The sequence below is a fragment of the Mycosarcoma maydis genome, chromosome 22, assembly GCF_000328475.2.
Source record: "Mycosarcoma maydis chromosome 22, whole genome shotgun sequence".
NCBI classification, from domain to species: Eukaryota; Fungi; Basidiomycota; class Ustilaginomycetes; order Ustilaginales; genus Mycosarcoma; species Mycosarcoma maydis.
The window spans coordinates 112,614-125,185 of NC_026499.1; the positions used below are offsets into that span (position 1 = coordinate 112,614).

At 56.3% G+C, this 12,572-nt stretch overlaps 5 protein-coding genes across 5 annotated transcripts; 2 read left to right on the forward strand and 3 right to left on the reverse strand.

Annotated features, from left to right (window-relative positions):
- Nucleotides 1–43: 43 nt before the first annotated feature.
- Nucleotides 44–1,801, forward strand: UMAG_06183 (uncharacterized protein; the record flags this gene model as incomplete). The annotated part of the gene is made up of 1 exon (XM_011394251.1): nucleotides 44–1,801. The coding sequence occupies one exon, from the start codon at nucleotides 44–46 to the stop codon at nucleotides 1,799–1,801; it is 1,758 nt and encodes a 585-aa protein (XP_011392553.1).
- Nucleotides 1,802–1,968: 167 nt separating this feature from the next.
- On the reverse strand, nucleotides 1,969–4,176 carry UMAG_06184 (uncharacterized protein; the record flags this gene model as incomplete). The annotated part of the gene is made up of 1 exon (XM_011394252.1): nucleotides 1,969–4,176. One exon carries the CDS (start codon nucleotides 4,174–4,176, stop codon nucleotides 1,969–1,971), a length of 2,208 nt encoding a protein of 735 aa, XP_011392554.1.
- Nucleotides 4,177–5,317: 1,141 nt separating this feature from the next.
- UMAG_06185 (putative acyl-CoA dehydrogenase short-branched chain precursor) lies at nucleotides 5,318–6,715 on the forward strand (the record flags this gene model as incomplete). Its single annotated transcript, XM_011394253.1, has 1 exon — nucleotides 5,318–6,715. The coding sequence occupies one exon, from the start codon at nucleotides 5,318–5,320 to the stop codon at nucleotides 6,713–6,715; it is 1,398 nt and encodes a 465-aa protein (XP_011392555.1).
- Nucleotides 6,716–6,861: 146 nt separating this feature from the next.
- UMAG_06186 (uncharacterized protein) lies at nucleotides 6,862–7,953 on the reverse strand (the record flags this gene model as incomplete). The annotated part of the gene is made up of 3 exons (XM_011394254.1): nucleotides 6,862–7,060; nucleotides 7,167–7,278; nucleotides 7,365–7,953. 3 exons carry the CDS (start codon nucleotides 7,951–7,953, stop codon nucleotides 6,862–6,864), a joined length of 900 nt encoding a protein of 299 aa, XP_011392556.1.
- Nucleotides 7,954–8,847: 894 nt separating this feature from the next.
- UMAG_06187 (phosphoprotein phosphatase CDC14) lies at nucleotides 8,848–12,120 on the reverse strand (the record flags this gene model as incomplete). Its single annotated transcript, XM_011394255.1, has 1 exon — nucleotides 8,848–12,120. One exon carries the CDS (start codon nucleotides 12,118–12,120, stop codon nucleotides 8,848–8,850), a length of 3,273 nt encoding a protein of 1,090 aa, XP_011392557.1.
- Nucleotides 12,121–12,572: the final 452 nt, after the last annotated feature.

Consider the following 12,572-nt stretch of genomic DNA (forward strand, 5'->3'; position numbering starts at 1 on the left):
TCGGAAGCATCCATCATTCAACGCTGGAGTGTAGGTTAGAAGCATGTCGGATACGCACGAGGTTGTGGCTCCTGCAGTTGTGGCCGACGCAGAGCGACCTTTGACGAACAAGGAAAAGCGTCAGTTGGCGGTAGCTCAGAAACGAGAGGCGAAAGAGGCGGCCGCTGCACGCAGACTCGGCAAGGACGTCACCGACTCCTCTGGTACAGCTACTCGTTCGGGTGTCAAGCGAAAGCTCGACTCGTCCACCGACGATGCTGCAGAGGATGGCGTCGCAGAAGCTGAACCCGCCGAGGAGGTCAAAGTGCTTTCGCACAAGGAACAACGTCGACGTAAGAAGCTAGCCAAACTCGAGGATGCGCCTTCGACCGCTTCTGCTTCCGATCCCGCTTCCGACCCGAATTCACTCATGCATCCTGCTCGCAAGGCAACAGGCAACGACTCGGCGCTGCTGCCCCGATCCGGATTTTCGGTCTGGATCGGCAACTTGTCCTTCTTCACGCCACCGAGCAAACTTGTGGATTGGTTCAATCAACGTGGAATCGATGGCATATCGCGCGTCAATATGCCCAAGGGTCTACGTAGAGCCGAGATGAACAAGGGCTTCGCCTACCTAGACCTGCCGAGCAAGGACATGTTAACAGCAGCATTGAACTTGTCTGAACAACCGCTGGATGGTAGGAAACTGCTCATCAAGAACGGGAGCGATTTCACGGGTCGACCGGATATCAACACGAGCGCGCTTGGGATCGCACGAAATCTGCCCAATGCGACGACGAGCCAGTACACCGCAACGGACGAGGATGCGGATGAGACCAAGAACGATCAAGCTGACGAGAAAACGGCTGACGAGAGAAAGGGAAAGACCGGATTGACAAAGACGGCACAACGCATTTTGCGTGCGCAGAAGAATCCGCCGAGCATGACGCTGTTTTTGGGCAACCTCAGCTTCAACACTACCGAACAGGGCGTCAGAGAGCTCTTTGACCATTCGGCGACGAAACGGCAGCCTGTCGTCAAGGCCCACAAGACTAGAAAGGGCAACCAGCATCAGCCAAAGTCAAAATCGAACGAGCATGACTCTGCGGACTCGCATTCCAGCTCTTCTTCTGACTCGGACTCGGACTCGGACTCGGACTCGGACTCGGACTCGGATTCTGACTCTGATTCGAACAGCAGTAGCAGCTCCTCCTCTTCGAGCTCTTGCTCGTCCGTAGAAGCGGAAGCCTCGGGACGCACCACGAAAGACGCCTCTGGAGCGCAGGGCGATGTGGTTGCTTCGCCTGCTGGCATCCGTAAAGTGCGGTTGGGGACGTTCGAGGATGCGCCGACCAAGTGCAAAGGATTCGGCTTTCTGGACTTCCACACGATCGAGCAGGCCACGGCATCGCTGCTCGACGTGCGCAACACGTTTCTCGACGGTCGTCGACTGATCGTGCAGTACGCCTCGGCCGATGCGACTCGGCGCGGTGCGGGCAAAGCCTTCAAGTCGGCGCTCGACTCGAAAGGCAAGAACGAGCTCAGAGTGGGCTTCCAGCGAAACAAGCCGAAACGCTCCACGCTTCCAGCTCCACAACATACCGAGCAGCATACTCACACCGAACCGCCGCAACCAGGCTCGTTCGATGCAAACGCTCCACTGCCGCGCAAACACAAGGAGACACAACAAGAACGCATCGCAAGAAGAGCCAATACTGCCACAGTCAAGCGTGCCAAGCCAGGCGCCGCGCTCGCCAACGCACAACGAGCAAGCACCGCCGTCGTTCAGAGCACCGGCACCAAGCTTACCTTTGACGAATGATGCCTTGCACACATTCGTGATTTAATCTGGTTTGGTTACACTACATCCATGTGTGCTTGTGAAAACGCGTGCGTGACTGTGAACTGATCATGTCTGTGTACACGTTGGTGAGTGTCGCTTGACACGAGTCGAGTCAACAATACCGAATGTGGCAATTCGCATCACAGCTATACTTGATCAAAGGCTTGCATGGGGAGCAACATAGCGGTCCAGCCGTGTTCGCCCATGTACTGCAACTCGAGCTTGGCTTGAGCTGTGAAATGTTTGCCCACAATGATGCGGTACGCATAGCCGGTCAGATCTGAATCTGCCAATTTGGACCCGAGCGTGCTGGTGCGATCGTCAATGACAATTTCGCTCGCTTCCTCTCTTGACCAGCCTTGGTCTTGATCCACTTGCGGTGTGGCTTGGTCTGGCTGAGAGCGCTGCGACGAGATACGCTCGAGAACGGCGCGTATGGTGCGATCGCTTCTGCGTGCGTGCGAGACGATGCGATCCCACACGATCTGCGCCGCCTCTACTTTGGCTGGATCCTTGACGTCGCTGATCACAATAACCGCCGTAAATGGCGCGATCAACGACGGCCATACGAACCCCGCTTTCTGCCTCTTTTTGCTCGCCACTGCCGAATCACCAGCATCACCATGGAAAATGCGATCGAAATCGCCCACCGCCTTTTGAGCAAGCGCACCCAAGATACGAGAGACACCAATGCCGTAACAACCCATCTGAAAAGGCACTCTTCCATTAGCCAGTTTGTGCACCTGCGACACTTGCTCAGCAACGTCGTGCGATGGTAGGAAGCCAGCCTCGAGCGTACGACTGTATCGTTCGCCGAGGTAGAAGGTGTGTCCCACTTCGATGGCTTTGGATTCCTGGAGCGAGTGGGGCGATTTGCACGACGGACACGTGTCCGACGCTTGTGCGGTGCGTATATCGACCAGCGTCAGAGGTGGGGCGACGGCGGATGGTGACGAAGCAAAGTGGCCGAATTGGACGGGGAAGAGGTCGACAAGAGGTAAGTGTTGGGTGGGATCGCCGGTGCTGCCTGGTCGAGAAGTGAAGGTATTGACAGCGTCGATGAGAGCGTCGTTGAGCTCGGATGGGTCAATCGATGCACATTCGAAGTCGGCATATACGTAGACGGAGGTGAACCGGACCAGCGGGCCCTCGGGTCGGTCTTTCCAGTCCCAATTCGCTGTTGCGGTGTTGGAGGTGAGAGAAGATGCGGAATCGTACATGAGCTCGATCCTGTCTTGTTGGGCGTTAGCGGTGTGCTTGAGGCTAAGGCTATGATCGTCATCGGTGCGCTTGTTGCAAGCCTTGAGTTTGGCGACGAGCTTTTCGAGCTTGGTTTCATTCAAGCCTCGCCCCGCTGGAAGCACAAAGGCGTGCATCATCTGGTCTTGCACCTTGACATCGCTGCATCCGTACAGCAGCACTCTGACATCCGCCGCCGCAACAGGGACCTGTGCTGGATCTGGCATGGAAACTGCCTTCTCGGTATTGGCAGTGTATGCGCACCTACTGCACGATATCAACGTGTCCTCACCGGCAGGATCCTTGACATGATACTCGTGACTTTTATTGCCTCCAATCGCACCCGTATCCGCCTCTGCTGCCGTCCATCTACCGTCGACACCAAAAATCCTATCAAAGATCCTAGCGTACGCCGCCCTCACCTCTTCATACGTCGTATTTGCATCGGCTGCACTCTTGTCGAATGAGTATAAATCCTTCATCAAAAACTCTTTGGTCCTCAGCAAGCCCATTCTCGGCCTGGGCTCGTCCCGGAACTTGGTCGTGATCTGGTACAAACGTAGAGGAAGTTGACGATCCGAGTCGACCTGGTTGGCGACAAGCTTGGTGATCTCTTCCTCGTGTGTGGGGCCCAGGACAAACTCGGAGTTTTTCCGATCTCGAAGTTTGTAGAGCTCGCTACCCATGACGGTGTATCGACCGGTTTGATGCCAGAGTTTAGACGGGAGCAGGTTGGGCATCGCTATGCGAGAGGCATGTATGGCGCAGAGCTGCTCATCTATGATGTTGGTGATCTTGCCAACGATGCGAAGAGCGTTGGGAAGGAGCGTAAAGATGCCTGAGGAAGAAGAGCGGACATATCCGCCGCGAACGAGGAGCTGTAGCGAAGGCAATGGATCATCGTTGCAGGCTGAAGACACACAAGATGGAGACGATGACTGAGAAGCTTTTTGAGTGGGTGAGAAGTGCGTAGAGAGTCGTATCGGTTGCAAAGGTTTGCGCCGCAGTGACGGCTGTGACGCTGAAGCTTGCGCAGACGACGAGCTAGACAATGTGCGTCGTTGCAGCTTGAGTGCCATACGCGGCGAAGTTGGCAACCTGGGTGGAAATGCCATCATGGCTAGAGCTGAGGAGCTTCGTCGACGTCACTTGCGCCGATCAACATGCAAGTGTGCTTGTGGACATTACAAGTGTGCTTGGCTATCTTGTATGCTTTGTTGGGCAGCTTGTGAGTAGTTCTTCTGGAAGAGCGGCTCTCTCCAGGGTCCAATTCCGGAGACACGATCGGGACTGCCTTTATGATGCATTGCCCGATAGAATCACTGTTTTGCTAATCATTACAAAGCGCTGTTTGATTCTTCGGGTTCGTGGTTCGGTTAAATTTCAGGCGCGCGCATAATGATTTGTGAGTCGGATTACCGTTGAAGCCGATTGCCGGGATGCAGCTTAGCTGAGCGTTTGGGGCCTTTCAGATTCAACAATTGTGAAGTGAATCGTGAATAACAAATCCATTCACAATCACAAATCACAAATTCCACGTTCGTGATTCAGGATTCAGGATTCAGGATTCAGAATTCTTGGTTTTGCACGGCGTACAGAGACACGAGAACCGCGCTTTCATGTTTGCGATGAAGCGTACAACCTCGAAAGTGACGCACAGCTCAGCCACGAACCTTGCCGCTTGTTGCACTGTACTCGTAACTGTTGCCCCGGTCTGCCCCGTGTTTCGATCGGCCTCTCGCTCGTTTTGCGCATGACTGGTGCTTTTGGGTGGAAGCACCAAGCAAAGAGCTGTCTTGGCTCAACCATACCGCTCGGGTAGTACGAGCATGGAGGGTACAGGTCACAGACGAAAAGATGGACCAAATGGTCGTCGGTCAAATGACTTCGGTCTCTGTGTTAGAAGAAGTGTGTGAGAAGATATGGCCGTCATCACCGCTTTGGCAGCAAACGCACCGAAAACACGGCGGGGGGGAAAAGCTGGCGGCCAGAGCGGGTTCTGTGTGCGCGCCTCTCGACACAAGAGAGCAGAGAGAGACACGAAAGAAAAGCGGGGTCGGCTAAGATACGCTTTCAGACGTGAGGAATTTCCGGAATCGCACTGATTTTGTACGCCGGTCTGCCCATGACCGCACCAAGGCAGACGGAATGCATATAAGTTAGCCTTGGCTGGCTCTGGGTCGAAAGAAGTTTGCCTTCATTTCCCACATCATCCACCACACGAGTGATCCCCTTCGTTTGTTTGCAACGCCAACCATGTCTCTTCGATCTTCGTCAAGCCGCGTTTTGGCGCGCGCTGCCAGCAAGAGCATTGCTCCGCGCGCTCCCGTTCTCGCCACTGCGCGGTGCATGAGCAGCTCGAGCTCGTCTAGCCCCGCCACCGCCAGCTGGAACGCTGTCGCCGCCAAACCGTCCGCTCAGCGACTCGTGTCGGCGATCCGCACCTTTTCCACGTCGTCGTCCGCGTCGGCTGAGTTTGAATCGCCGTTTGGTGTCAACTCGCTCTCGAAATACACCGAGGAGGAAGAAATGCTGCGCGAAGCCGTCCAGCGTTTCGCCCAGGACGTGGTTGCGCCCAGGGTCGAGGCTATGGATGAAGCCGAAAAGATGGACCCAGAGATCATCAAAGGACTCTTTGAACAGGGACTTATGGGTGTCGAGACCTCGGCCGAGCACGGTGGTGCCGGTTGCTCGTTCAGCGCTGCCATCATTGTGATTGAAGAACTGGCCAAGGTCGACCCGTCGGTCTCGGTGCTGTGCGACGTGCACAACACACTGGTCAACACGGTGATCCGCAAGTACGCCAGCAAGCACATCCAGGACAAGTACCTGCCCCAACTCTCGGAAAAGACGCTCGGCTCATTCTGCCTGTCGGAACCCTCGTCGGGTTCGGACGCGTTCGCCATGAAGACATCGTGCAAGAAATCCGACGATGGTAAGACGTGGACGCTGAACGGCAGCAAGATGTGGATCACCAACTCGGCGGAAGCCGAATTCTTTATCGTGTTTGCGCAGTCGGATGCGTCCAAGGGCTACAAGGGCATCAACGCTTTTGCGGTCGAAAAGTCGATGGGTGTCGAGATCGCCAAGAAGGAGAAGAAGCTCGGCATCCGTGCGTCGTCGACGTGCACGCTCAACTTTGACGACATCAAAGTGCCCGCCGAAAATCTGATCGGCGAGGAAGGCAAGGGCTACAAGATTGCTATTGAAATCCTCAACGAGGGACGCGTCGGCATCGCCGCCCAGATGATCGGTCTCGCTCAGGGTGCGGTGGATAAGGCAATCCGTTACGCGGCTGACCGCAAGCAGTTCGGTAAGAAGATCACCCAATTCCAGGGAATGCAGTTCCAGATCTCGCAGATCATGATGGAGATCGAAGCCGCACGCGTGCTCACCTACAACGCTGCACGTTTGAAGGAGGAAGGTCGTCCTTTTACCAAGGAAGCCGCTATGGCCAAGCTTTTCGCTTCGCAGGTGGCTCAGAGAGCCAGCGGTAGCGCAATCGAGTGGTGCGGCGGCGTCGGCTTCACCAGAGAGACGGGCATCGAAAAGTACTGGAGAGATAGCAAGATTGGCGCCATCTACGAAGGTACAAGCAACATCATGTTGGAGACCATCTTTAAGCTGGTCGAGAGGGAGATGGATCTCAAGTAAACCCGTCAACGCACTCACGCATGTCGCATGGCGCATGTCGCTTTTTCTCTGTCACGATCGCACACACTTTTGGTTCTGCAAACAACAAGAATCGTAGAGGTCGCTTTGGATGTGCGTGTGTGTGTCTGTTGTGTTTTGTTGTCTGGCTAGACGCATCTGGCGCCGTCGACGGGAAGGTCGATCCCGGTAATAAAGTTGCTGGCTGGATCGGCGAGGAAGAGGCACGCGTTAGCGATGTCGGATCCCTCACTCAAGCGGCCCATGGGGATCGAGGCGTTGAACTGAGCGAGCTGGGCGGCCGACATGCTGTCGCCCGCTTGGCGGCTTCCGGCGAACTTGGAGAGTCTGGCCACATTCGAGAAGCGCGAGATAGTACAGAGTCAGCGAACCGGTTGTGCTTGTGCTTGTGCCGCTGCTTTTGCGTTGGAACGTGCCAACGTGGTAAACTTACAGAGGCGTGTTGCCAGCGACGGGACAGACCGTGTTGAAGCGGACCTTGCGTGGCGCATATTCGACCGCTAACGCCTTGGTCGCTGTACAGACGGCGCCTTTCGAAGCATTATCTGTCACACCACCAACGTTTTTGTCGGTCAGTCTTGATTTTTTCTAAAGAATCCGTGCGGGTTGGATTCGGTTGGAGCATACTTACACCAAACCAGACCGGGACGTGGCCTCAATGCTGCCGTGGAGGCGATGTTGATCCAGCACACATCGTGCTGGTCGTCTTTGTTCCACAGCAACAAGCTCGGCAGCAAGACGTCGACGCTGAGATACACGCTTTTCACATTCACTTGGAAGACCCTGTCGAACTCGTCGTCTGTGACGTCGAGTGTGGGTTTGTTGCTGTACGTCCAACCAGCGTTGTTGACAATGATGGTTGGTGGCGAGCCGAATGTGTGGATGCACGTCTCGAGCGCTGTGCACCACGATGCGCGCGAGGTGATGTCGGCCTTGAGCGCGTACGCTGACTCGGGCGGAGCACTGACCGACGCTGACGTCGGGGCCGCAATCGTGTAGGCATCATACCAGCCGTCTGAAGCAAGCACGTCCATCACCACACATCGCGCGCCTTGGTGCACAAACAGCGATACGATCGCCGCGCCAAATCCGCGCGTCCCGCCGGTTACGATCGCCACCTTACCTGCCAGCCTCGATGCTCTTACGTCGGCGCGCGTGCCTCGATCGTGTACATCGTGTGCATCGTGTGCATTGTGTGTGGTGGGCTGGCTCGTCGACATGTCTGTTGTGCTGCTTGCTTGCAAGTCGGCTCGTTGGAATGCGCACAACCACGGACGTGTCGTGTGTTTGTTTCGATACGTGTGCGTCCAAGCTGACTTTCTGTGTTGCGTGTCTGTCTCGGTGCAGCAGAGATCACTCGTGAGCGGCGCAGAAACACGATCAGATCCGCATGAGGTTTATATAAACCTTTGTCGCGCCGTGCACATTGTGGCTGCGAGCGTCGCATATCGGCTCGGATTACGGTATTGTGTCGGTGCGATTCACGAGTCACAATCGTGAATTCACGCTTGCGCGCCGCGCCTGCGGATTTCTACTCATGTGTGAATCGTGCATCGGTGCTCACGACTCGTGGCTCGGATGCGGGGAATGCCAACTTGCAACCAAAACCGCGCAACGTGCAAGCTGCAAGCTGCAGGCTCGCTCGACGCTGCGTGCATCAAGTCCGTCTTGCACTATCCCGCGCCTGTGCACAGAGACGCACACAGCAACAACAACACTGCGCGTCTGTAGTCTTGACACCTGGCTCGGTCGCCGTTCTAATTCCGACCAACACCAAATCGCAAATCGCGAATGCAACCATGAAATCTCAGACTCGTCACTCACCACTGCACATGACGCTCTTATTTGCTACATGCGTGATTTTCGTGCTCCAACCACGCCGCGCGCGCTTCGGAGTTAGACACGCCCTTACCGTTCGTCGTCTGCGGTCGCCGAACAGTCCCAGAGTCACGAGTGAGTCATGTGCAATCACACGTCTCATCGTCGGCGATCTGCACTCACAACCGCCGTTCACACCCCCCATCCATTCAAGCACATGCACACTGCACAGCAGTAAAAGCGCGTTCGGATCAAACACATGAATCGTAACGTAAAACCATGGTAAAAAACAGCGTCTAGGCCGCCACGTCAAGACCCGCTTCGCCGGTGCTACTCCTCCTCCTCCTAACTGCGGTGGAAGGTGTTGCAGATTTGTGGAGGGCACTCGAGACGTTTCTTGCGCTGGCACATGTTGGCTTGAGCGGCCGGAGCGGAAGAGCGCGTTTGGCAGCCGACGCGGTAGCAGCTGCTCTTGCAGCACTTGCTGCTGTGGGAGCGGTCAACCTGCTCGCTGGGCGCGCACCTGTGGTAGCAACAGTGCTCGAGTTACTTGCACTACTGACGCTTCTAGTGCTCGTCGCTGCGGCTGCGCGCAAGTCGGCGGTGCTCTTCGGTGCTCGTAAGCGCACCGTAGCAGTGCTCGCAGTGCGTGGAGCGAGTCTAGCTGAAACACTCCTCTGCGTCGTCTCGCCCAAGTCACGTCGCGCTGAAATCGGCTTGCGAGCAGTAGTCACTCTGGCACTACATACGCCGTTGCTCAGCACAGCTTTCGACTTGACTGCGCGTACTACTTTACCCACCGTGCTCGTCGACGCTACCACGCCTTTGGTCAGCGGTGCACGGTGAACTACCGCCGCAGTCGATGTGCCCGGCTGAACGTTTTCTACGTCTTGCTCCAGCGCGATGCGAGATGGCGCTTTCTCGCCATTCATCGTCGCCACCGTCGGTGGCCCCGCTTTGGCTACAGTTCGGACCGGCGATGGCGAAGGAGACGGACGCCTCGTCGATACGCGCGCCAAACAAGCCGGTTGAGGAATACAGTCGATCACGCCCAACACTTCTGCATCCGTGACCGGTGCTGTCTCGGCTTTCACTGGCGATGCTTGTCTGGACACCGTCATCCTGCTCGTCGCCGTCGCCGTTGCAGCAGGCGGCGGGGAGTGACTCGAGTCCCTCAACCCATACCTATCCCTAATGTTGGGTGATGCACGGAACACTTCCGGCTTGACCGCTGAATCCGGCCGACTCGAGCCTCGCACCGGTGTAGCCACGGTAGCGGTGGCAATAGTGTTGGATCGAGACCTCTCGAACCCCCTTACCCTGGCAACTGGGGAGGGCGTCAGATTCACCACGGCGGCCTTGGGCGAGCTTCTAGGTGTAGCTGTAGACGAGATGTTGATCCGCGACTCGACCAACACGCCAGCGTTGCTTGCCGCTGCAACAACACCGCCACTGGCGCCCGTCTTTTCTTGGTCTGCATCGTCGCAGTGAGCATCCTGATCCACCGCTTGGACAACATCTACGCCAGCATTCACGGCGTCCACATGCACCGATTGACCGTTCAACATGAGATGATGGTTGAACGACCTCGTCGCTGTCGGATAGCGTCGTCCGTTGAGCTCCAGCCTCGCCACTGTCGCGGGCGCTTGAATCGCAGGTCGCTTCCTGGAAGGAGAAGGTGATTTTCGCGGCTGACCCACGCATGGTGCTGGTTTCGACACGGGCGCAGCCGAAGCAGGTACTGCGCGCGAACTTGCTCGCTGTGCGATAGGCGTGACGGGTCCAGAACCATCAATGTAATCAGCAGCAGCAGCAGCAGCAGCAGCAGCAGCAGCAGCAGCAGCAGCAGCGGCAGACTTTCGCTTTTGTCGAGGTCGCTGCAATTCACCCTCGTCGTCGTCCGAGTCAGAATGCTCCGAGGTGGGTTTCCTGCGCGTATTCCGCGACAGTTGTGGAGCGTGCTTGATGTGCTCATCCAGGCTGACGTCCGCGTCGGGTTGGTCGAAGCGGTCGGCCTCGGCACACTTGGCAGCATCCGAACCAGCAGCGCGGCGCTTGGTCGATGCACGAGTCGTCGGGATCATCGGAAGCGCCACGGCAGCGGTGGCAGCATTCGCAGCCTCGGCAGCCGCGGCAGCCGCGCGCGCAGCTGCAGTTGCCGCTTCCAACTTGGTCCTCTCCTCGGCGATCAACTGTCTCGCTTCCTTCATGGCGTGGTCTCTCACCCCCCACTTGATCCACTCGGCAAAGTTCTGGTACATAAAGTGTTGCTGGGGACCCACGACACAACCGGGACGCATGAAGCGCATGAATCCAATCGCCTCGCCTGCACTGAAGCCGTGTTTCCACACCAAATACGCGCCGATCAGCACGCCGGTCCTGCCCAAGCCGGCTTTGCAGTGCACTGCCACTACGCCGTCGTGTGCAATGACGTGGTCGGCCTTGGCGATAAAGTCGGCGAGGATTTCGTCGGTGGGGTTGGATCCATCGTCAAAGTACATGTCGCTGTGATCGATGCCGACATTCAGGAAGGCTTCTCGGTCGTACAGCGGGTTGTTGAGGCGCACCACGAGTTTGACACCGCGATCTTTGAAGTAGCGAATCGTCTTACCAAACAGCTTGTCCTCGCCCGGTGGACGAAACGAGTACGAGGCGGGTAAGCGACCTTCACCAACACGCAACGCTTCCACATAGTTGCGGTCGTTGGGTGAAGCAAATGCGATAAAGTTGGGCGTGATCCAATTCCAGTCGCCGTGCGAAACCTGTTCGTACTTTTCATACTCATCCAGATTGAAAGTGGTGAGATCAAGCAGACCCGAGTTGATAGCGCGGTGAACGCCGTAGAGGATGTCTTGGATGGACAGGTTGTAGTCTGCACGACCGTAACCAGCGTCGCGGAAAGGCTTAAATTCGAGTTCCGAGATCGGGTAGAAGGCGTCTGCTGGTGTGACTTTGCCGATGATCATAGCATAGAGTGTGACGAGCAGAGCTGCATTTGCCTTTTGCGCCGGGGCGTTGGTGGTGTAGAGTACCAGTGTGGCATCGTGCATCTGTGGATCGGTGAGCATGTGGTGAACGTGCAAGCAGAAGCGGTAAAACATGCCGACGTTGAGCGGGCCCCAATCGAACCAGAAGCTGAGGTAAACCAGATCGTGGTCGATGTTGAACCAATGCAAGCGGCTAGGGTTGGTTTCGGTAGGGTCGATGTACTTTTTGACTTCAGCATCGTCAAAGTTCTTCCAGGCTGGTGGCAGACCATCTTGCTCGTTGAGATCGTCCTCGGAGGGCAGGTCGCCGTTGAACCAGGTGAACCAGAGCCGTTTGTGGATACGAATGAGAGGGTGAGCGGGCCAGAGCTTGTTGGCACTCGTGGCTCCAGCGGCGTTTCTCGAGGAGCGCTGCGGCGAGGCATTCTCGAAGCCTTGAAGGACCGCCTCTTCGATGAGCTGGTCGTCTGGATGCGGTGTAGAGCTGCTCTCTGCGTCGGAATCGAGAAAGTCAGAGTCGTCTGGTGCGATAATGTGGTCCTGTCTGTCCTGAAGAACGAACGCGGCGGATGTGGAAGCCATCTTGACTGTGTGAGTTGAGCGCTCGAATTATAGCTTGGTTTATGCTACAAAGATACTAGAAGCGTTTGATGGGTGAGAGAGTATGCAATGCTATATATAGTGTCACCAGATAGAAACGATGCCAGAAGACAGAAAGCTTGATGTTGGTGGACGTGCGCGCCAGTCGAGTTCGACTCGGAACGGGATGATTGTCTCCAGCGCTTGGACTGGAGACAGAAATGCGTACGAGGCTATAAGTACTGATGACGAGCGGGAATGCGTATATGGGAAGAAAGACAGAGTTGGACCGTTACGAGTTGTCAGTGTGCCAAGCAAGTCACGCAAGGCCGTCACAACACACGGCGGCGTTCTATCGCTGAGCGTTGAATCAGCTTCACTCAGCCTCAGTCTCAGACTCTTCAGATTCGGCAGTTGGAGAGTTGTTTTGGCCCCCAACCACGCCATAGGCGCGT